The sequence below is a fragment of the Neovison vison genome, chromosome 5 (genome assembly GCF_020171115.1).
Source record: "Neovison vison isolate M4711 chromosome 5, ASM_NN_V1, whole genome shotgun sequence".
Lineage (NCBI taxonomy): Eukaryota > Metazoa > Chordata > Mammalia > Carnivora > Mustelidae > Neogale > Neogale vison.
The window spans coordinates 166567982-166588592 of NC_058095.1; the positions used below are offsets into that span (position 1 = coordinate 166567982).

General features: G+C 63.3%; 1 protein-coding gene across 1 annotated transcript; it reads right to left on the minus strand.

Moving 5' to 3' along the window:
• Positions 1 to 4579: 4579 nt before the first annotated feature.
• Positions 4580 to 17752, minus strand: ADPRHL1 (ADP-ribosylhydrolase like 1). Its single transcript, XM_044250705.1, has 7 exons — positions 17428 to 17752; positions 13207 to 13371; positions 11215 to 11340; positions 9346 to 9486; positions 7181 to 7308; positions 5816 to 5948; positions 4580 to 5024 (listed from the first exon to the last, which is right to left on the minus strand). The coding sequence occupies exons 1-7, from the start codon at positions 17735 to 17737 to the stop codon at positions 4867 to 4869; spliced, it is 1161 nt and encodes a 386-aa protein (XP_044106640.1). The 5' UTR covers positions 17738 to 17752; the 3' UTR covers positions 4580 to 4866.
• Between the last annotated feature and the right edge of the window lie 2859 nt (positions 17753 to 20611).

Consider the following 20611-nt stretch of genomic DNA (forward strand, 5'->3'; position numbering starts at 1 on the left):
CGGGTTGGTCCCTCGATGGCTGAGATAGCTGTGGGGTCAATCTGACGTCGGAACACAGGCCCCGAGGACACGCCGTGCGGCCTCGTGCGGCCTGGCCGCTTCCTTGACTCAGTCCAAACAGGCAGCAGCTCTGGAGGGGCGCCGAGTGAGGGCAGCTCGGTGTGGACTCAGCCCCGTTCCTCTGCCGCCGCCACCCGATTCCTCTCGCCAGGGTCGCCGAACCTCGACGCCGAGCGCCCCTCTGTGTCAGGAAGCACGGTGAGGACGCGTCCCGACTGCGTTTACCTACCAGCCTGCGGCGGGGCTGAAGCCAGGGACTTGCCAGGACCGGCCGGCCACACAGAGGAGGAAGATTCAGAGTGACGCGGGGGCAGTGAGCACAGCGGGTGACCACGCGGTCTCCGCCCATAGGTAGCTTGTGTGTAACCTCCGCCCCAACACGGGACCCTCCTTGCCCCGCCCGTCCTGCACCGTCTCTCTGTCCTGCTCCCTCTAGCCTGGGGAGGCCCTGCCCCCGCAGAAACGCTGAGCTGTTTGCAGGACGGCTGAGCGGTGCGCCCTCACCACGTGGCTGAGCTGGGCTCCTGCCGCCCTGTGGGGACGGACTTCCCAGGGCTCAGGCTGTGAGCTGCCCCATCTGGCCCTCTGACCCCACCTTGTACTCTGCTCCAGCTGCACTGGCCATCAGTTGGTCCCTAGCTCATTCCTATCCCAGGGCCTTTGCACAAGCTGTTTCCTCTGCTTCATACCGCCTGCCCTCGGGCTTTCACCTGGACCCTCCTGAGGTCAGTCCCTGAGCTTGCGGCCCTTGCACCCCGGCTGGGGTCCCTGATACTGAAGCAATCGTCATCGTCGGAGACTTGTGTGCCGTTGCAAGCACAGGGGAGGTTTGGCTCCGTGTGGGCAGGAAACCCATCTGCTCTGCACCTTCCTGGGGCTTACAGAGGGGTCTGGTAGGAGCAGACACTCAGCAGACCCCCATGGAGGGGCCCCGTCCGGGGCTCTCACTCACCCTGCCCATTGCTGTGACTCAGTTCCCACCTGTGCTCTGTCCCAGCCCCACACTGAGCCTTCCCTCCTACGACAGCCACAGTCTTGACGAAGTCCTATGCATCCTTCATGACTCAATTCAAATGGCCTCCTCAGTGGAGCCTTTCCCAGTGGCCGGGTTATGCTGCCCCTACGGGTCCTGGGGAGGCTCCTCTGTGTCCCTGCAGGATACCAACATGGCCCTCAGCAGGCCGGCAGTCACGGAATCAGAATGGCCGGGGCGTGAGTTCTCCCGCAGGACGGTGCACAAGCAACCCGGACCGGCAGACAGCCAGTGCTTTCTCCTCTGAGCCCCACACGCCCGGCCTGAGCAGCATGCTGGACGGACGGGCTCTGTGCGCGGCAGGGGAGGACAGTTTGGGGAAGGTAAGTCATTCGTGCCTCAAAGCCAGGTGGTCCCTTCTGCTCGGCACTTCCCAGAGGCTGTCTGGGATCCGGGTTTCGTGTGGGGCTGCTGCCCGGCCGGCTGAGGCAGGCGGACGTCCTCAGGCCAGGCCAGGACAGGACCGGCACACGTTTCTCTGGGGCCCGTTGAGTAGCGCGGCCGCGATATGCTTTCCTGGTGGTTCTGTTGGTGCCTCTGGCTACTGAGAGGTCACCTGGAAATACAGCAGCACTGGGGTGTCAGGTACAGGCTTGCCAGCAGCCCCGGGGCCCTCGGGGGTCTCCGTAGGGCTCTTCTGGCGGACAGTGCCTGGCCTTCACTGTCTGCTTTTCACAGACGTGGGTCGTGCCTGGCCTTGACTGTCTGCTTTTCACAGACGTGGGTCAGGCTGTGTCAGCATGTCCTCAGGCAGCGAGGGGATGTCCTTTGGCCCCCGTGTCCTCTTCTGAGATACGGGGTCTCCATATCTCAGCGAGATATGGCAGACCTCCAAATCCCATGGCAACAGAGACGCCCCGGCCCCACCAAGCGCATCCTCAGAAAGAAAGGGGAGAGAAGCCGGCCAGGATCACCCCCACAGTGCCGCTCCCCACTTGTTCTCCCCATGGCGGCTCTGGGTCCTGGGTGATCTGCACGCATCCTTTCCTGCCCTTCGGAGGACAAGCCTGGGGCCAGCACTGCCCCCTGCTGCCCTTTGACCCAGCGCACTCTCCCATGGGCCGCACACAGCCTGTGCCCTTCCGTGCCCTTGCAGATGCCCCTTGCAGGCGCTTGGGGGACCGGATCCCCGAGCAGGTGGGTCCTGCCACCCAGAGGCTTGTGGGGTAGTTGCAGCAGAAGTTGCGGGAGTCAGAGTCAGGGACCCTGCGCCCCCCGCCAGCTGCTTGGAGAGAGGGTGGCGGCGCAGCCGTGGCTGATGGAGGCCCGAAACGCGGGCAGGCCGAGGGTCCTCAGGCGCTCTCCTCATTTTCTGGGCACGGCCACTGCTGGGTGCGTCCGTCCGCATCACTGAGAGAGAAAGCAGGCAAGTGTGGCCTGGGGTGAACAGCTGGTGAAGGGAACCTTTGGGGCCACTTTGTGGCTTTTTGTGGGTTTTAATGTACTTGACAACAAGCTATTACCATGGGGGCAGTCTGGATGTAGGGCTGAGGGCTGACAGGTGGGCTGGGGTCTCCCTGGTGTCCATGTCCCCCTGGGCTGTGCCCTGAGAAGGCCCAAGGTTCCCAGTAGCCTCCTCAGAAACGGGTGTGTTTCCAGTTCTCTCCGCGGACACCTGGCCAGGCCTCATGTGCCGTCTCCTGCAGGTACCCGTGGGCCTGGAGCTGGGGACAGGTGTCAGGGCACCGGGCAGGCGTCTCGGAGGTGGGGCCAGACGGACAGGGCCGCTGGGTTTACGTTCCCCCGTCACGACCGCTTCCCCGGGCTTGCCCTGCGGGGGCGTCGACCACACCTGCTTGCTGTCCCGCCCCCGACTGGGGAAATCCCCCGACGGAGCGGTGGGTCCCAGAGGACCCGGCTGAGGCCATCATGCAGCCGGACCTGAATGGACCCTTCCCGCCTTGCCAGGGGACTTCCTGGGGGAGCGACCCCCAGCCATCAGGGGACGGTGCATCTTCCAAACCCACCCCCATCCGGCTTCCATATGCCGAGTGCGGGGAACAAGAGTTCAAACCTGGACCAAAATCTCAGCCAGAGAAGCCTGGGGACACGAGTCCGTCAGACCAGCCCCAAGTCTCCACATGTGCGAGCAGAGCAGGGGACGTGCTCCCACCCCGCGGCCAGCAGCGGCAGGAGCCGGGGCCTGTCCCCGAGGGCTCGGGGCTGCCGACACTGCCCAGCGTGGTCGGCTTGGCTGCGGACCCGAGCCCCAGCTTCTGAGCCCATGCGCCCACGCGCCGTGCCACTGGAGCATACAGGAGACGCCCTGCACTGCGGGAGGACGCGCCCCGCCTGAGCCCCGCACGCAGGACGTGAAGCCGCGGGCTACCGTGGACGTCCCTGCCAGAGGGGCCCGCGTTGCCTTGGGAACGGGACAACCGAGGGACATGGGCCACAGTGCCCAAGAAACTGCAGTGGCCAAAAGGACGGGGTCCCAAAATGCCAAAAAGGAATGTGTGCGTGCGCGTGTTGAAACGCTCCCGCAGGACACGCGCGAGGCGGCTTCCAGGGCCACGTGAGGGGCCTGGGAGCGCGACCCCGGTTGGGGGCCTCCGGCTCTCCACACAGCGCCCCGGGCGCACGGCTCGGGGATGTTGGAAGCCCAGGGCGTCACCTCTGCGGGAGCGCGGGTCAGACCCGCAGGGCTGAGCCCCCCCCCACGCCGGGGCCTCGTCTTCCGCGCGTGCCAGTCTCTGCAGCAAGACGGGGACACGTCTCCGCCTCTCAGGGGAATTCGTGCTGTTTAGCCGGCGGGCTGCGAATAGACCCCCTTCCTGACCCGCAAGGACGGGCTGGGGTCCTGGCGCCGGACGGGGCCTGGGCCGCCGCGGTGCACGCGCCCGCTTACCTCCACGGCCTGCGCTCCTGGCGGTCCGGCCGCGAGGCCCCCTGCGCGCGGCTTCCTGCCTTTCCCCCCGGAAAAATAAAAAACAGCGGCAGCGGCAGCGGGCGTCAGTCCGTGACTTGGAGCCCTTCCTCGCCAGCGCCTCCCGGGTCCGTCGCCTGCCAGCTCGCACCAAGCCTTCGCGCCCTCCTGGGAAGCGAGGGGTGACCCCGCGGGCCCCGGAGCCCCCTGAAGAGCGCGCCGCCGCAGCCGGGCCGGCCCAGCCAAGCTGCCGAAGCCATGTTAAGCACAAGACGCCCCCGGCTTTTATTCACACCAGATGCTACTTCCGAAAGACGGTGTGGGACGCTCCTGTCGGCCGAGCAGGTGCGCTCCTTCTCTGCGCTCGCGGGCAGGGACCCGGCCGCGTCCGAGCAGCGAGCCCGGTGGAGCCTGCGGTGGCCAGGCCAGGCCCGGCAGGCCGCAGACCACACCGAAGGAGATGCGGGGACGCACGAGGACCCTTTATTTCCCGGTTTTCTCAGGCACTCGCTCCAAAGGGGTTGGTTTTTTAAGATCTAAGATCTAGTGTGATTAAAAATGCCGGCGCAGGTGAAGCGCTTCCGGCGGCCGCGCCGAGGCCAGGAGCAGGCGGGGACGTGCGCTTGGTCCGCGCGCGGCGTCCTGGTTAGCGCGGTCGGCACCGAGAGCGAGCAGCGTTAGTGGTGCACAGGGAGACACCTCGCCTGTCCCCGAGGCTGTTTGTGCTGCCGCGCTGGGAGGCTTGGGGCCTCTGGCGTGGGGCCAGTGATGTCCCGGGGCCGCGCGAGGGCAGGACAAACATCCTCGTGGGACGGCAGGTGGGGTTCTGACGTTGGGGAGGGGAGGGTTAGATGTGATTCTGAGCGGGGAGGCGTGGCGCACACCCGGAGGGCCGCGGCGAGAGGCTTTACTTCTCCTCTGTGGACAGGCGGTACAGGGCCTCGCCCAGGCGTGCCAGCTCCTCCCTGTGCTCCAGGTCCTGGTATAGGCCCGCGGGAACCCCGTCCAGGCCATGCAGCAGCCCGAACAGGCAGCCCGCAATGGTCCCTGTGGCCCCGCTCTCGCCTGGAACGAAAAACACAGGTCCTCAGGGACCTCGGGGTCGAGGCAGGCAGCCATGGCTCAGGGACCCGGCACTAGCCAGAGCCTGCCAGTCCCCCTTGCCAAGGCCTCGTGTCAGAGACCCTCTGGGCAGCTCCCTGGACCCGACCCCTTCTTTGCTCTGGGTGCACCGACCTGAGGGGTTTGCTGTCCCCTCCCACCCTCCCTCCTTGCACACGCGTGATTGTGTACGGATGCCCGTGCTGTCCTGGGGGCCGGGTGCACCAGGGGCCCACGTTTGCGGGCGGCACCGGCCCTCACCACCTCAGTCTCGGCACCAGGAACCGAGGGGCTCTGATGCCCATGGAACTCTGTGTCCCGTGTGAGCTGGTGTTTGCCAGGAACCCCCTCATTTCACACCCGCAGGAGAGAGTGGGCACCAGGGGGCCGGGAGATCCTGCACAGCCTCGGGACCGTGACAGCTGCCCCTGCAAGGCTCAAACCCGCGGCCGCTGATGCAAAGTCCCACAGAACCCTGTCTGGCCACAGGGTCAGCAGAACCATATGGGGCTGTCATAGGACGCCCACTCTTAGCCCAGTGGCCTCGGAGGGGAGGGGCGCGGACCCCGTCTTCCCCAAAAGCCCTTTCCTCGTGAGCTCAGGAAAACAGCCACGCGAGGCAGCACCCGCCCAGAGAAGGACACACATTCTGGGGGCAAGAGGCCAGGCCCTTGGAGACCCTGGAAGGACACTTTGGGGTGAGAACAGGGTGCTGGTCGCCCAGAACCCAAGACCATTAAAGAAGGCAGTCCCACCTCCGTGACACATGGCCCGGTGGCAGAGCTCCGTCCAACTGTTTCCGGCTCCGAGGAGAGCATCGTAGGCAATCATGGGGGCATCGTGGCCCCGCCGGCCCCCTCGGCCTTCCGAGCTCCATTTCCGGTAAGCCTGAAGGAAGACTGGCGTCAGGGTCACGCGGCAGCAACAGTGTTGGCTGGGGCATGAGCTCCCGGTTTCTTCCAGGTCACAGGTGTTTATCTGCTGGCTGTGCACTTACGGGGCGCCGTGTGTTTGCCAGGCACGGCCCCAGGGCTGGGCTGACCGTGCACAGGAAAGACCCATCTTTGGAGGCTCCCACGGATGCAGGCCTTCCTGTGACAAACCAGCCTGGCCACGAGTTGGGGCAACTGCCAAGTCTACGGTGACAGAGCCTACGCGGCCCTCGTCTGAGCAGAGCACGGGCCCAGCGGGCGCCAAGGCCCTGAGGCAGGGAGGGGTGGGGGCTCCGGATGAAGCCCTGTGGGGTGCGCCACACGTGGTCAGGCTGGCGAGAGCAGGGAGCGGGCAGGGGCCGGGGGTGGGGGGATGGGCTATCACAGCCCCATGTCTTCGGGACCGTCCGCCTTGGTCTGGGGCAGCCGTACCATCTGTAGGACTGCCCACCGGGGCCTTCCTGCATCCAGGCGAGGTCCACGGGGGCACACAGAGGGGCGGTAAGAAACACCCGAGCAGGAAGGGTGGCCCTCCCTCTTCCCTGACACCGTTCTGACATCGTCCTGACACCTGGAACGCAGACGCGCTGGCTGGGGCTGGGGCAGCCGGCTGGGACCACAGGGGTGCCCTCGGCAGGCAGAGGGGCCGCCCACAAGTGTGCCCAGCGCCTGACTGCAAGGGGCTTCAGCTCAGTTTTGGGATCCCTGGACGTATGGATGACACGTGCGGATCTTGGCCACGCCGCAGTGACTCAGGTCTCTCCCTGGCGCTACCGCCCCCGATGCCGACAGCGTCTGCCGGCTGGGGTGTTGGAAGCATGAGGCAGGTTGATGGCGTGCACAGCCTTGTTCATCAGCCTCAACTTGAAGTCGTAACCCCAGAGAACATGAAGGGGAACAGAACGTCTTTAACAACCCTATTTTCAAACTTTCTAGCACATACTATGCTATTAGTGAGAGAAAGTGGAAAGATGAACCTTTATCTGTTTCAAACATGCTTCCTCCAGGAAGGTTTCCAACACACACCGCCCCCCACCACCGCCACGGCTGCTCTGGGCCCCTCGTTGCCGCGGGGGGAGCCTCCCCAGCCAGGATCCACACGGAGCCGGAACACAGCTGGGCCGCGGTGGCCCCTCGGCAGGGACCCCGGCCATGACCGTCCCCACCCCTGGACACGGCCAGACTTACCTTGTCCCTCTCCTCTGCGTCATAGCGGTCAGGGAAGACGGCTTTGCTCCCCGTGTCGTCGCTGATCTTTCTCTCCTCCAAGTAAAACTGCCACTTAGCTTCAAAGTAAAACCAGTGCTCCTGGTACTCTGCAGAGAGAGCAGGTACGCTGTGCCAAGGGCCGCCGGCTGGTGGGGGCAGTGCGGGCGGCCGGAGGCGGAGGGCTGAGCCCACCCCGGCCACGGCTTCGTGGCTCCCGCTGGCGTCCACCACTGCTTTGAAACCACCGCGAGGAAGGTGGAGACGAGGGACAAAGCAACCCTAAGTCTTGCTTGACTCTGTCTGGGACCCAGGGCCCAACCTGCGGTCCCAAGACTGTTCTCCTGTGTGTTCTGAGCCTGTACCCCTGCAGCCGGGGCACAGGTGCCGACAGTGACCCCCTGCGCGTCCCTCTGGCTGGCGGCTGACACCGCGGCGCCTCCTCGCCAGCTCGGGGAGCCTCCGGCCCAGGGGCACAGCCGACACGCGCGGGATGGGGGACGGCTCGGAGTCACAGATAGGCCCTAGGACAGGTGTTGGTGGGGCTCTGGGTCCTGAGGGACCTGCAGGCTCCCAGGAAAGCTGGCCAGAGTCCGCTTTACAAAACTAACAGCAAAGCCACCGAAGGCCGGGGCAAGGTGACCAGGCCAGACAGGAAGGCTCTGAGGAGACCCGGGCTCGGCCCGCGTGGGGCCACTTCTCTCCCGGCCGCTGGGCAGCAAGTCCGGGGACAGACATCCAAGCAGAGAGACGGGGAACAGAGTTGCTAGTGTCTGTACTGCCCACGGGCTTTGTCACCACTAAGCAGAAAGCCCTGAACACGATTTTCTCCAGACGGTTTGGGTTTCTACTGAAAAGGGTGTGTGTCCTAGAAGGTCATAAAACTCCAGGTTGAACACGTTTAAAATTAAACAGAAAGATCCAAGTCCTCCCCGTTCCTGTCCAGGAGTGCCCCTGATGGCTGCTCTGCGGAAAAGCCTGGGGAGCTCTGGGGACTGTCCCCCATGCAGCGGGAACACACCGTGTGGCCCGCACTTGGCCTCATTGACCTGTCTCTCCCTGTGGAAGGACGCGGCCCCAGGCAGCCTCGCCACCGCAGAGAGCCGGGGCTGAGTGACTCAAGCCAGGCAAAATAAGGCAAGTGCGGAGCTCTGTTCTATGATTAGGGTTATAGGGGACACTTGAGTTCATGGTGGACAAGAGGTTCTCTGCTTCCCTCCAGAATGGGCCGGTGGGCAAGTTTCCCAGCACTACGAGCTGGCAGAAGCAGAGGCAAAGCTCTCCTGGTCACGTTGGTCTGGAAGCTTCTCCAGAAGCATTTATAATGAGTCCCCACTTGTCAAAGGGTGACAGTGGGTTTTCTGTCTCAAGACCTCGGCCTCGGGCAACCCAGAAGACCACAGCCTGCTCCTGCACCCACACCCCGAGGCCCCTCTGCCCCAGGAGGAACACGTACAACTTGAGAACAGACACGCGGAGCTCCGGGCCCTCCCAGAGGGAGAGAGCCCTGCGCGGGGCCGGCTGCCCAAGGAGAAGCTGTGGGCTTTCTAGCCCTGCGCCTGCTTCTCCGTCTGGTCTGTCAGGTGCCATTTCCCTGACGCCAGAGACACCGTGATCCCGAGAGCCTCTGCCGGACAAGCCAGTGGACGCCACATGGGCAGCCAAGGGGGGTGTCTTCTGACCACGGTTTGGGTAACTGGGACAGACAGACATTTCTGGGTGTTGATGTCACCAGTGGGCACAGATACCCGTCTGGGCTCCGGGTCCGGCCGTCCGTAAGCTTTGGGAGCAGTGTGGACGTCGGTGTGGGCGTCCCTCGTCCCAGGGGACGGGCTTCTTCAGGACCATCCGGAATGCCGAAGCCCGGTGTGCCCCTCTCTCGTCTCTCTGGCTGCCGTCAGACAGCAGGACGCTGGGGTCGGGCTGTGGAGCTACAACTGCTCGACTGTCCTGGTTTCCCGGCTACAGGAGTCCCCTGGGCAGGTGTCGCCCTCTGCCAGGGGTGCCTTGGCCCGCTTGGCGGGGTCAGGCCCCCGTCTCATTGTGGGGTGGGCCGGCCGCGAGCTGTCTGGGAACCTGATCGGAATGTGCCCTGCGTGTGCATCAGGCCCGCCTGGTGGGGAGCGACAGGAAGGGGCTGGGCTCACCTGCCAGGTGCCGGATGGTCTTTTTACAGTATTCCTCGGCCAGCGGGACTGTCCGCACCATGTCCCTGCCCCACTGCTCCAGAGGCTTGCCCTGTGCAGCGTACGATGCAAACAGGGCCGTGCACAGGGACCCGAGGAAGCCTGCGGGGCAGAGAACAGAACAACAGAACAGCCATGGCTCTGGGCTCAGCGTCCTGGGCCGTGGCTCCGGGCACACTGGCCTTCCATCTCCTGCACGAAGGGCTGTGGTGGGGACACAGGAGTGCCCGCCAGGCCTGCCCGAGGCTCACGGAAAGGACAACCACGCAGAGAGAGGCACGGCTGTCTCGGAACTGCCCTTGGGGGCTTGCTGGCCGCTCTGGGAGGCACTGCTGCAGGCTGGGAGTCAGTGTCGGGTTCTCAGACCTGTCACCATCCTGACCCCCTGCCGTGACCCTCCCCCAGGGGTATCCAGCGTCCAGGCCATGCACCGCAATCCGACTGCGATGCCTGCAGCCCGCAGTGTCCGGAACACGGGACAGGAGCCCCTGCCTTCCCGGAGCTGCCTGCGTGCCCTCAGACCCTCCGTGTCTCATCGGGGCTTTCCTCAGAAACACAGTGTGTCACACGTTTCCTTCATACGAGCGGACAGTACATCAGCCAATGTTGTAGGGGTCGGGGCTGCGGACCCGGAGTCTTGTGGACCTTGGACTGTCGGCAGACACTCGGCCCTGTCGCGCCTGGAGGCTTCCCGGGCTCAGCCGCCTCCACCTGCACCACGGGCCGGCGGGCGCGCAGCACGGAGCCCTCCCCAGCCGGCCGGGACGTGCCAGCAGCTCTGCACGTATGCTGCCGGGAGCGCCCCACGCGGGTGCTGCCAGGGGGGCACAGGGCAGCCACACCAGCTACAGCAACATTGAAAGTGGCTTGGAGGACGTCGGGGTGGCTCAGTGGGTGACGCGTCTGCCTTCGGCTCGGGTCATGATCTCGGGGTCCTGGGATTGAGCCCCGCATCGGGCTCCCTGCTCGGCATGGAGCCTGCTTCTCCCTCTGCCTCCCCCTGTTCACGCACCTGCTCTCTCTCTCTTAAATAAAGTGTTTCAGGAAAAAAGAAAGTGGCCTTGAAAGAGGGAAGTCTCAGGGCAGCGGCGGGCTGGGTGGGCGCATCCCTGCCCTGATCCATGCGTGGCTACAGGTTTGCGAGTTTCGTGTCATTCTTTTTTTTTTAAATGTATTTACTTGACAGAGACACAGCGAGAGGGAACACAAGCCGAGGGAGTGGGAGGGGGGAAGCAGGCTCCCTGCCGATCAGGGGCCTGACGAGGGGCTCAATCCCAGGACCCCGGGATCCTGACCCGCGCTGAAGGCGGACATTGAACGATGGAGCCACTCGGGCGCCCACGTCAATCTTTCTTAAACGTAGGAGCCGACAGCCCTTCCGGGTCGTGACTCATGGTCAGCGCTGGGGCCCCGCCTGCCCTCATGCTGTGTGAGGGACATGCGGTGGGAAACCCCGGGAGCAGCCGGCGTCACGGCTCCAGGAGGACAAGCCCAGAGCTCGGGGCTCCGTGCTCTGTCCTCCTGTGCAAGTCGGCCTGGCTCCCAGTGCCACAGTCATCCCTGCGACAGGTGGGGAACAGAGGCACGGCTGGGGACGGGCGCAGCACTCAGCAGAAGACGCCCAACCGATGTGACACCAAGTGTCCGCCCGAGACGTCAGCCCGGGGCGCAGCTTCCTTTCCCTCCCCCCGGCGCACACGGCGCCACACATGCCGGGTTCACCCTCTCCAGGGTTGCCGCGTTCAACGCCGAGCCGGCGCGTAGGTCGGCCACAGAGCGTACGCAGTGCGTGCCGGCCGACAGGCAAGCGAACCCCGGGGACAGCGTCACCTGTGGGGTGGTTGTGTGTCATTCTGCCGCACTCGACGCTCACTTCCACCAGTGTCTCCAGGCGCTCTGGCTTCCAGTACCGCATGCCGATGCACATGGCTTTGGTGGCGGCCCCGAACCCTGACCCTGGGAGGAACACACAGTACACCCAGTTTCAGACTTGGCTCCGAGAACCCCGCCTCTGGCAGCCGGACTTCCACGAGCGACCGGACGCGGACACACACCGAGGGAGCGCCGATCCCAGCCTCATGAAGGGAGTGGCAGACAGGCCCACGACCCAAGTGCCGGACGCACAGAGAGGACGCGGACGTCAAAGCTTCCGCATGTCGGAAGGTTGCTCCGGCATCGGACACAGAATTCTGGGGGGCTTGGGACGCACTCCTGCACGCTCTCCCGGAAGACGCCGGGCACAGACCTGCAGAGACCGCGTGCTGTAGCGGACACGTTGGCTCGCTGCGAAGCCAGCTCTGCCGAGCGGCCTGCCACGGACCGAGGGTGCCGTCCCGGGTCCCAGGGTCCCAGGGTGTGACGACACGCCACCGCACGGCCCTCCCACCTGCTGACGGACGCCTGGGCCATTTCCCCGGGGGGGGGGGATGGCGACAACACCGTGAACTCTCCTAACCAAACCTTTGTCTCGGCACACGCTTTCTTCTCTGGGGCGGACACCCCGGAGGGACCGTTCAGCTCCTCCGAGCAGTGAGTGGTCACCTCGGAAGGAGCTGGGTGGTCGTGTCCTGTGTCCCCCCGATGGGCCTCACGGTCAGTCTTTCCACACCCTCGCCGACACCTGTCGTTTCCTGACTTAATTCCAGCCATTCTGACTGGCGTGAGGGGTTCTGATTGGGATTTCCCTGACGCCGAGTGCTGTGGAGCGATGTTCCCCATGTCTGCTGGCGTCTGAAGTCTCCTTGGAGAAGAGTCTGTCCCTGTCTTCTGAGACTTTGACCGCTGTTCCTTCAAATCGTTTCTTTGCTGCCCTTCGCTCTGCCAGGGACCCTACCACGGGCACGTGAGGTCACGGTAAGTCGCCTGTGCTTTTTTCCTATTTGCGAATTCTTTTTTCTCTGTGTCCCACTCTGGGTTGTTTCTACTATTGTGCCTTCAGACTCACTAAGTTTTTCTTCTGAAAAATATCATTTCACCCAGTGCATTTAGAAACTCAGACGTCGTAATGTTTTTCTAAAAATGTGATTTGTGTACATCTGTGTCCTTACCTAACTGTTTCAGCCTGTGGAATACCTACAACTTTACACCCATTGCATGACTCGAACAGCTGCCTCAGGCTTCGTGGGTTCTGATTATTGATTTTTCTCTCCATTATAGATTGTTTCCCTTCTTCTTTCATGCCACGTTAGATGCCATGATTAGATGCCAACCTCAGGATAAGTCTAGAGTGGGGTCCGTCCTCAGTACAAGCCCAGAGTGGGGTCTGTCCTCAGTATAAACCCAGATGGGGAGGTCTGTCCTCAGTACAAGCCCAGAGTGGGATCTGTCCTCAGTAGAAGCACAGACAGGGGGGGACCCCTCCTCAGTATAAGCCCAGATGGGGGGACCCATCCCCAGTATAAGCCCAGAGTGGGGTCCGTCCCCAGTATAAACCCAAAGGGGCACGTTTGTCCTCTATAAACCTGGAGGGGCGGGTCCAGGACCCAGGAGCTGGTGCCGTGGAGGCAGAGATCTGGTCACATAAATACGGCCCCTCTGAACACACTGGAGCATCCTGGGGACAGACCACATGCTGCTAGTACATGTTTTCCTGACTTTGGTGAAATACAAACTTAAAGGAAAGGCAGTCAAGAGTGTTCCTTAAGATGAACCCAGGGTTGGTGTGGATGGACGCCCGGGTGTCGGCCGCGGCACACGGGAGCCCCAGCCGTCCCCCTGTGCTGCGCAAACCTGCGGTGTTGCTGGTTAGTGGACGGCACACGGGTTAGTGTCCAGGCTGCTGTCCCACATGCGCTTTACGGGGAGAAGAAAGCGCTCCCTGACCCTTCTCGTTGAAAGGCGTGTGCCAGGCGAGGAGGTAGTTATCTGGCTTCAGCTGCGAGCAGCCTTCCAGGGTGGCCGGGTCCGCCCAGTGTTCTGGAAGCTTCTCGAGGACCTCCACGTAGCGCCTCACCATCTCCCGGTACAGGTCGTCCAGGCACCAGTAGTCTGGGAATGAAAGAGTAGGAGGACAGGGTCAGACTGAGCAGGAAGGGCAGCGGCCTTGTGAGCCCCCAGGGCAGCAGGGACAAGGCCGGTGGCAGTAAGCTTCGTGGCCCCACGTGTGTGGAAGAGGAGGAAGCTTCTGGCGATCTACCGCCCACAGTCGTGGCTCCCTGGGGACGTGTAGCCTGCACAGGGTTCACTCTGGCTACACAGCAGAGTCCAGACAAAACCCATAGTTCTACCCATGTGAGGACCGGCCCGAAATCTGCCTGTTCCCTGGGCTTCTGCGGGCCCGTGTCTCTGTGCAGCAGGCAGAGCCTCCGCACTCCGTCGGCCGTCTCCCTCCTGGGAAGCAGCCCCCAGTGTGTGAGGGCGTCCCTCAAGGATGGCGGACGCGGAGGCAGGGCAACTGATGCGCTGCCCAGCAGCCGTCGGGGGGCCGTTGCCCTGGACAGTCGCAGGTGCCCCCCAGCACCGCCAGCTTGTCGTGTTGGGTCATGGGGAAGGCTCCGTGGGTTACGCGACCTGCCCGAGCCCAGAGATGATGGTAACCAGAGGTTGAGGGCAAGGTCTGAGCACCGCTGTCATTAAAAGCCCAGCCTGGTGGGTAGAGGCCACAGAGCTCCAGATGTGGGGTCCAGTTTGCCTTGTTCTGTCAGAGAGCAGGGAGGGGTGGTGGAGAGGCCCTGTGCCAGGCCGGCTGGGCAGGGGGAAGGCGCCAGTGGGACTTTCACAGCTACCAACAGACGCATTCTGCACCCAGATTGCATGTCCGCCCCTCTCCTGGGTACACACCGCGACGTGGGGTGGTGTGGGGGAAGAGAGGAGCAAAGGAGGGAGCCCTGAGCCCCTCCTGGTCACCCCAGGCTCCAGGGAGACAGGTGCACTCGGCGAGCCCCTCCCTGCGCCAGGAGGGAAGCTCCTGCCGCCCTCGCGCCCTGGAGCTGTGGCTCCGAGGGGGGACCTGGTGCTCAGTCCTCCTGCCCCCAGCTGCACACGGCAGGCGGCCTGTGGGACGCGCCACGCATGGCCGCAGTCTGGTGCGGTGTGTAGAGAGAGTGTGGCCAGCCGGGCTGGGGCGGGTAGTGGGTTTCGCGGGGCACACGGCTGCTGGGGTCATCCAGATGACCCCCCTTACAAACAAACAGCCTTCCTTAACTCGAAGTGGGGTGAGTGAGCCGGCCTTCCAGAATCCCTCAGATAATCCGTTCTATTCTGGAATCACATCCTGCTGAAGGAAAAAAACCTCCTTAAAAACAAAATAGCAACAGTCTTGTGTTTCAGGCCCGAATCCAGACCAGGAACAGGTTTCCCAGAGCCGCGGTGCTCTGGGCTCGCGCCACCTTGTGACGTGGCCTTTGGGCTCACCCTTCTCCGCCTTCCCACTCTGCCTCTGCAGAGACAAGTCCACTCACGAAACCCCCGAACGTGTCCCAGCCCACGTCAGCATGAAGAAGACAGAATGCCCACAGCAACTCGTTTTGTAGTAAAAACGTCAGCTTTTCAAAACGCTGTTCCCATCAGGGAGCCAGCGACGGAGGGGACAGAGAGCTGGGTCTGCACAGGCCGGGTGCGTCCCGCGTGGGCCAGGCCGCCCGTCCCCCTGCGGGTACACACACGCCTGAGACACCTGCTGTGGCCCCCGGTGGGCGCACACCCCTGTTCCTCCTGTGTGGCCGTGGCCGTTGGAGCTGCTGACCTCCAGACCAAGACACTGAGAAAGGCAGGCGTCATCTACTCCGCCACGAGCCACCGTCCCTTAATAATAACTTATTACGCGCCGAGTGCACGCACTCCCCACCTCATCGCACGTAAGCCTGTGCCGGAAGCCTCGTCGTCCCAAAGAGCAGGAGGGAAACCAAGCTTGCGAGTTTGAGGCCCGGGAGTGGCAGCCCCCAGGGCCCCCGAGGCACCCTTGGGCAGTGGGCACAGGGCCGCACACACAAGGCAGCTTTGGTGACTGCAGGCCATGAGCCCGCCGGCGTGCTGCGGACACCGGATTGCCCGCCCGGCCTGCAGGGAGCCCGATGCTGCTCCGGGGCCAGGACTGATCTCATCCAGTTCCGCACATTCCGGAGACGCGGCCCAAAGGAGCAGGTCACACGGGCCGTCGGTGACCCTGCGTCGCTCTCACAACAACAGGAAGGACCTCCCGGCCCCACAGCGCAGAATGGCGGGACGCACTTGAAAATGCCAATCCGTGGTCCCAGTTTGTGTGCGGGTCTGAGGAATTAGCATCCACCGGGTCCTGGAGGTCCCCGTGCGGCCGCTGGTGCAGGCGGAGGGCATGGCGTGAGGAGCTTGTGTGTGGGAAGTAAGTTACTTGGTCCCGTCCTTGCTCCGACCTCATTGGCTGTGGGGCCCTGGGGCGCGTCACCTGACCTCTCTGTGTCTGTCCCTCTTCCCTAGAGCAGTGGTAACACGTCGGCTTTTGGGGTGACGTGAGGGTCAGACGGTGACACAGGCGGGTCAGCACCCAGCACGCCACGCTCAGCGCCACGTCGGGGCTGGTGGGGCCCGTGGACGGGCCTCAGAGGCTCCATTTTGGCTACAATTTGTTATTTTTTTTATCTCTTTTTTCAATTTGCTATTTTTTTTAATAAAGATTTTATTTATTTCACGAAGACTGGGCACAGGCAGGGAGAGTGGGGGGGGGAGCAGGCTCCCCGCTGAGCAGGGAGCCCGACCCGGCTCAATCCCTGGACCCTGGACTCATGACCTGAGCCTAAGGCAGCCGCCTCCCCAACGGAGCCCCCAGGCGTCCCACAGTTCGCTGTTTATTGATAAAAGATCCAGCTGTCGGACAACTAAATTGAATAAATTTCCCCTTAGATTGTTTGCGGCTTGAACAAGACGCTGCGCCTTGTGGAGGTTCCGGGTCGGGCGCTCTGCTCCAGCGACCCCTCGAGACCGGCAGGCCAGGCGGTGCTGGGCACGCAGCAGCCCCCGGTGCCAAGGCCGGAGGCGGGGGCTTGTCTTGGCTCAGAAGCGAAGCCCCGAACGCCCCCCACCCCCTTCCTCCATTTCACATCAGGCTGATCCTGCCGTTTCTGTCAAGAGGGCTCAGGCTAATCTCGGAGAGCCCGTCCGGTCCGGGGGCGGCTGCGGACGCGGAGGGTGGACTCCGCCGTCACGAGACACAGGGGCGGGCGCGGAGAGGACCCGGGGACCGCGCGGGGCACCCAGCGACAGGCGCCACGGAGGGAGCCGCGTTTGGGAGCAAGGCCCGGCCGCGCCGCCTGAACCGGGGGCCGGGGCTGGGCTCGGGCGCGGCTTCCTGAGGAGGGTCGGCGTCCTGCTCCGGTCAGCCCGGGAACAGACACAGAGACACCGGACGTCCCCGCTGCACAGGCTCAGGGAGGTGCCCCCCGCTCGGCGCCCCTGAGCTATCTTATCTGTGCGGCTCCAGGCCTCGCCTGGGCTATTTTGGAACCAGCGGCGGACGGCATTCCTGCCCGGTGAGCGCAGAGCTAAGCTGGGCGAGCCCCCGGCGCGGAGCTCGAGGCCTCCTTGCCTCTCTGCCGCCCGACTTGCACCCTGTTAGCCGGAACCGGCCCAGGAGCTGTGCTCACCCCCCGCTGCTTCCCTGAAAGTCGTGCAGACACGCGCCCCCGTCCACCTGCTGCCCAGATGGCACGTCACGGCCCCGGCCCCAGCGGCCAGACTCACCGCGTCGCTCCCGACGAGCCGTTTAGGCAGATATCTGAGTCCTATTTTGGGAGATGGCATTTAGACTCAAACTCTTTGGGATTATAAGTAATCCCCAAACAATGTTATCTTAATGGGCCCGAATTTCCAGTGGGCTTACTGTTTTTCTCTTCTTTCAGAGTAAAACTGGAGGGCCGACTGCCTACAGGGAGAAGCTGGACCCTCTCGCGAAACAGCCCGAAGCGAGACATTCAGTTGGTTTAACTCTGGAGACACGTTTACAGACGTGAACCAAGAGTCAGATTTCGGAGGCCGACCGCGGACAGGCGGAGTGACACAACCGGAGAGGCTGGTGTGGGGGTTGGGGTCGTCGCGGTGGAGACGCTCGGCGCCCGCAGGACTGCGGCTTACCTGTGGTCAACGCCCCGGCTGTCGTCAGGTGCATGATGGTGTTGTCGCTCACCGGCCACGTCTCCGGGGAGAGTGGCCGCTGGCCCAGGGTCTCGCTTGTCTGCAGCCCCTCCTGGACCCTCTTTCCGGAGGCACTGTTGTCCTTGTGGGCATTTCTGTGTCCGAGCGCGTCCCCCACGGCCCCCAGCAGCATCGCAGCCCTGAACTTCTCCATCGCGGAGGCCGCTCCTCTGGCTGTTTGGCCGCCCCACGCCCAACCTTGGTGCTTCACGGCTGTGGCCTTCAGCGCCCCCCAACCCCCGCCCCGCATTGTGGTCACAGTGCCGCTGGGAGGAGCCCCGAATGGCCAGGCACGCCCCTTCTGTCTCGGCAGGTGGCACCAATGAGAACCTCTCCGGCCCCCGCTGCTCCAGGCGCCTGTGCAGGAGCTGTGAGGTCACGGCCGTCCCTTCGGCGTCAGCAGGGCACGAGCTCTGAGCCGTGACAGCTGCGGCCGCCTCCCCACGGAGCGACAACTCTCAGTGCTGAGCCGGGGCCAGGGCTGGGGAAGGCGAGCACCGGCCTCCACAACTTGGGGTGGGGTCCCAGGGCAGTGCCTTGGGCGTGCCGGGCTCGGGCTTGGGCTGGCGGCCTCCTGCTCCGTGCACCTGCTCCTGCGGGCTCTGCCCCGACAACCTGGTTTTTTCTCGCATTTCAGGGCAATGGAATCGTGGACTCTGTGGCCTGACGGCATCACGTCGCGTTCCATTCTTTCCATGCAGGTTCACTTTCTGGAAAACTGTTTTGATGACACAGGGTTTGCAGAAAACCTAGGGAACGTGCAGGCCAAGGAGAGAAGTGCCTGGCACATCTGCGGGTACGGGTCTCGCCCTTGGCTCTCGCGCGGGGCCGAGCTCCAGACCCCAGCCTGTGCGCAGACGTGCCCAGGTCTGCGGGGCGGATGCACTACAGGAGGGGAGGCTGCGGTGCGCGTGTGCGAACCAGGCCCTGGGGTTGAACCGGGAGTTCAGAAGCAGTGTCCCCGCCCGCCGCTGGCCCCGGGACCGGGTCAGTCATAGGCCGGATGTAGGGCCCATCAGCCCTGGACCCAAGGAGCGCGTCTGAGAACCAGCGCTCCTTCCCCTAACAAGACGCTGAGCCGCACCTGAGCCCGGGGACTGTTCAGTCAGCACTTGGGACCCAGGAGGCTGCGGAACATTCTTCCAGCGAGCAGGGTCCTGGGGGGTAAAGCCTGTGCGCTCCCTACCTAGCGGGACCGGACACCCCAGACACGCAGGCCAAGGAACGTCCTTAGAGGGCGGCATGGTCTGTGGCCCGTCCCTTCTGCTGGCTCTGAGGCCGTGGGAACCTTCTGTGAAGCGGCCAGGAGCAGCCCCACGCTGTCCGGCCCGTGTGGGCACTGCCCACCGCCTGCGGCAGCTCACAAAGCCACAGGCACGCGCCCCCCACGCTGCCGGACCGCCGCGCTCAGTCGTGCCTCCGACTGGGAAGACGCGCCCGCGGTCTCTGTGTCTTCACCAAGCCTCTTACACTTGGCTGCTCGCTGCATTCTCCGTCCATTCACAGTCCACGCTCCCGGGGTTCTGGTACAGGAGCCCATAGCTCAGGGAAAGCCTCTCTCATCTTCAGTGGAAACAAGCACTTAGTGGGCACACCCTGGTGACAGAGTATGCACCTGGCCTGGCTGTCCGCCGTGGGACACGACCATCTAAGCAGGGGTGCAGGCCGCACACGGGGGGTGTCCTGGGAGGGGCTGGGCTCCTGGGGGTCCCGGGGCACCCAGCATCTGAGCAACCGAGAACAGACCTCCCCACACCAGAGAAAATAATTTATTTTAATGTTTCTGAAGCTCCTGGCACTTGCACACAAGCCTTAAATACGCAGAAGAAAAAGCAGTCCGGCTCTCTGCAGAGCCTCTGCCTGAGCCCCAGGGTTCGGCTGCGTCCCCACGAGTGGCCACGGGAGCCCTGCCACGCTGAGTCTTGAGAAGTAGCAGCTGCCGTGGACCCCAGGGTCTGTACGAGATGACCACGCTCCGCGGCCTCGTCGGAGCTGAACACTTACCTGGCAGGAAGCCGGGACCCCAAAGGATGCCTTAAACTTGAGGAGGTGATTATTCTACAAAACCAGTGCTCCCTCAGAAACCCCGGCTCACTAGCAGAGACGGCCCTGTCTGTCCCCGTGCAGCGGCAGATGTGCAGGCCCAGGAGAAGCTGCATGACTCGGTCGTGTGTCTCACGAGGGGCCACCCCGGCCCTGGCGTTGGCTTCCAGGCCCCGAGCCCTCTTTCCCGCCCTGCACAGCCTGCTGTCTCTTTGAAAGAGTCCTCTCCAAAGTACACCCAGTTCACACACAGCAGGTGTGCAAACCCCGCTGGCCCGGAGGCTTCTGGAAACGCCAACTCAAGCACACATGGCAGGACACTGTCCACATACGGAGGACCCGAAGCAAATGTCCTCCCTCCTGTGAAGTGACACCAACTCGTCTGTCCCACGAACTTGAGACGCGAAGCTCCTTCTGCGCGAGGTGCGGTCCACACCGTGATTTTTAGAACACGCAGCTTTCTCCAGATGGGCCTTCCACGTTCGGCCGGCCGGCTGCGGGCCTCGCGGGACCGTCTCCTCTGCCAGCAGACAACGGAGAGTCAGACAGCGACTTGCCGAGCTCGGGCTTCTGGCGGAAACGAGGTGCAGGTCTCCACAGGGGTGACAGGTGACGAGACGTTGGCAACACGCACGCGGCCCTGGGGTGGGCAACGGGCCTCCCAGACCGCCGCAGGGAAACAACTCACGTGCCGTTCCAACGTATAACCCATTGCTTGTGAAAGAAAAAATTTATATGGAAAAATGTCTTTTTAAATGTTATAAAATACATTTTTTTTAAAAACATACTTTTACAAAACTTTTTAGGAAACTCATTCAAATGACGTTGGAAGGAAAAGACCCACGACTTGTCAGCAGTTGACAACTGCGTCCCTGGAGTCACAGGCCACGTGTGCGTCAGTGCACAAACAGCCACACACCGAGAACCACCGAGTGGCTTTCACGTGAGCATCTACGGGGAATCAGAATAAAAATAGAGCTAATAAATCTAGATATTTGGTAATTCAGAAAATAGAAATCTTGAATGCCCGGCCCCAGGTTTATAAAATGTTGGCAGCCCTGCCAGAGGCTCGTAAGGGCAG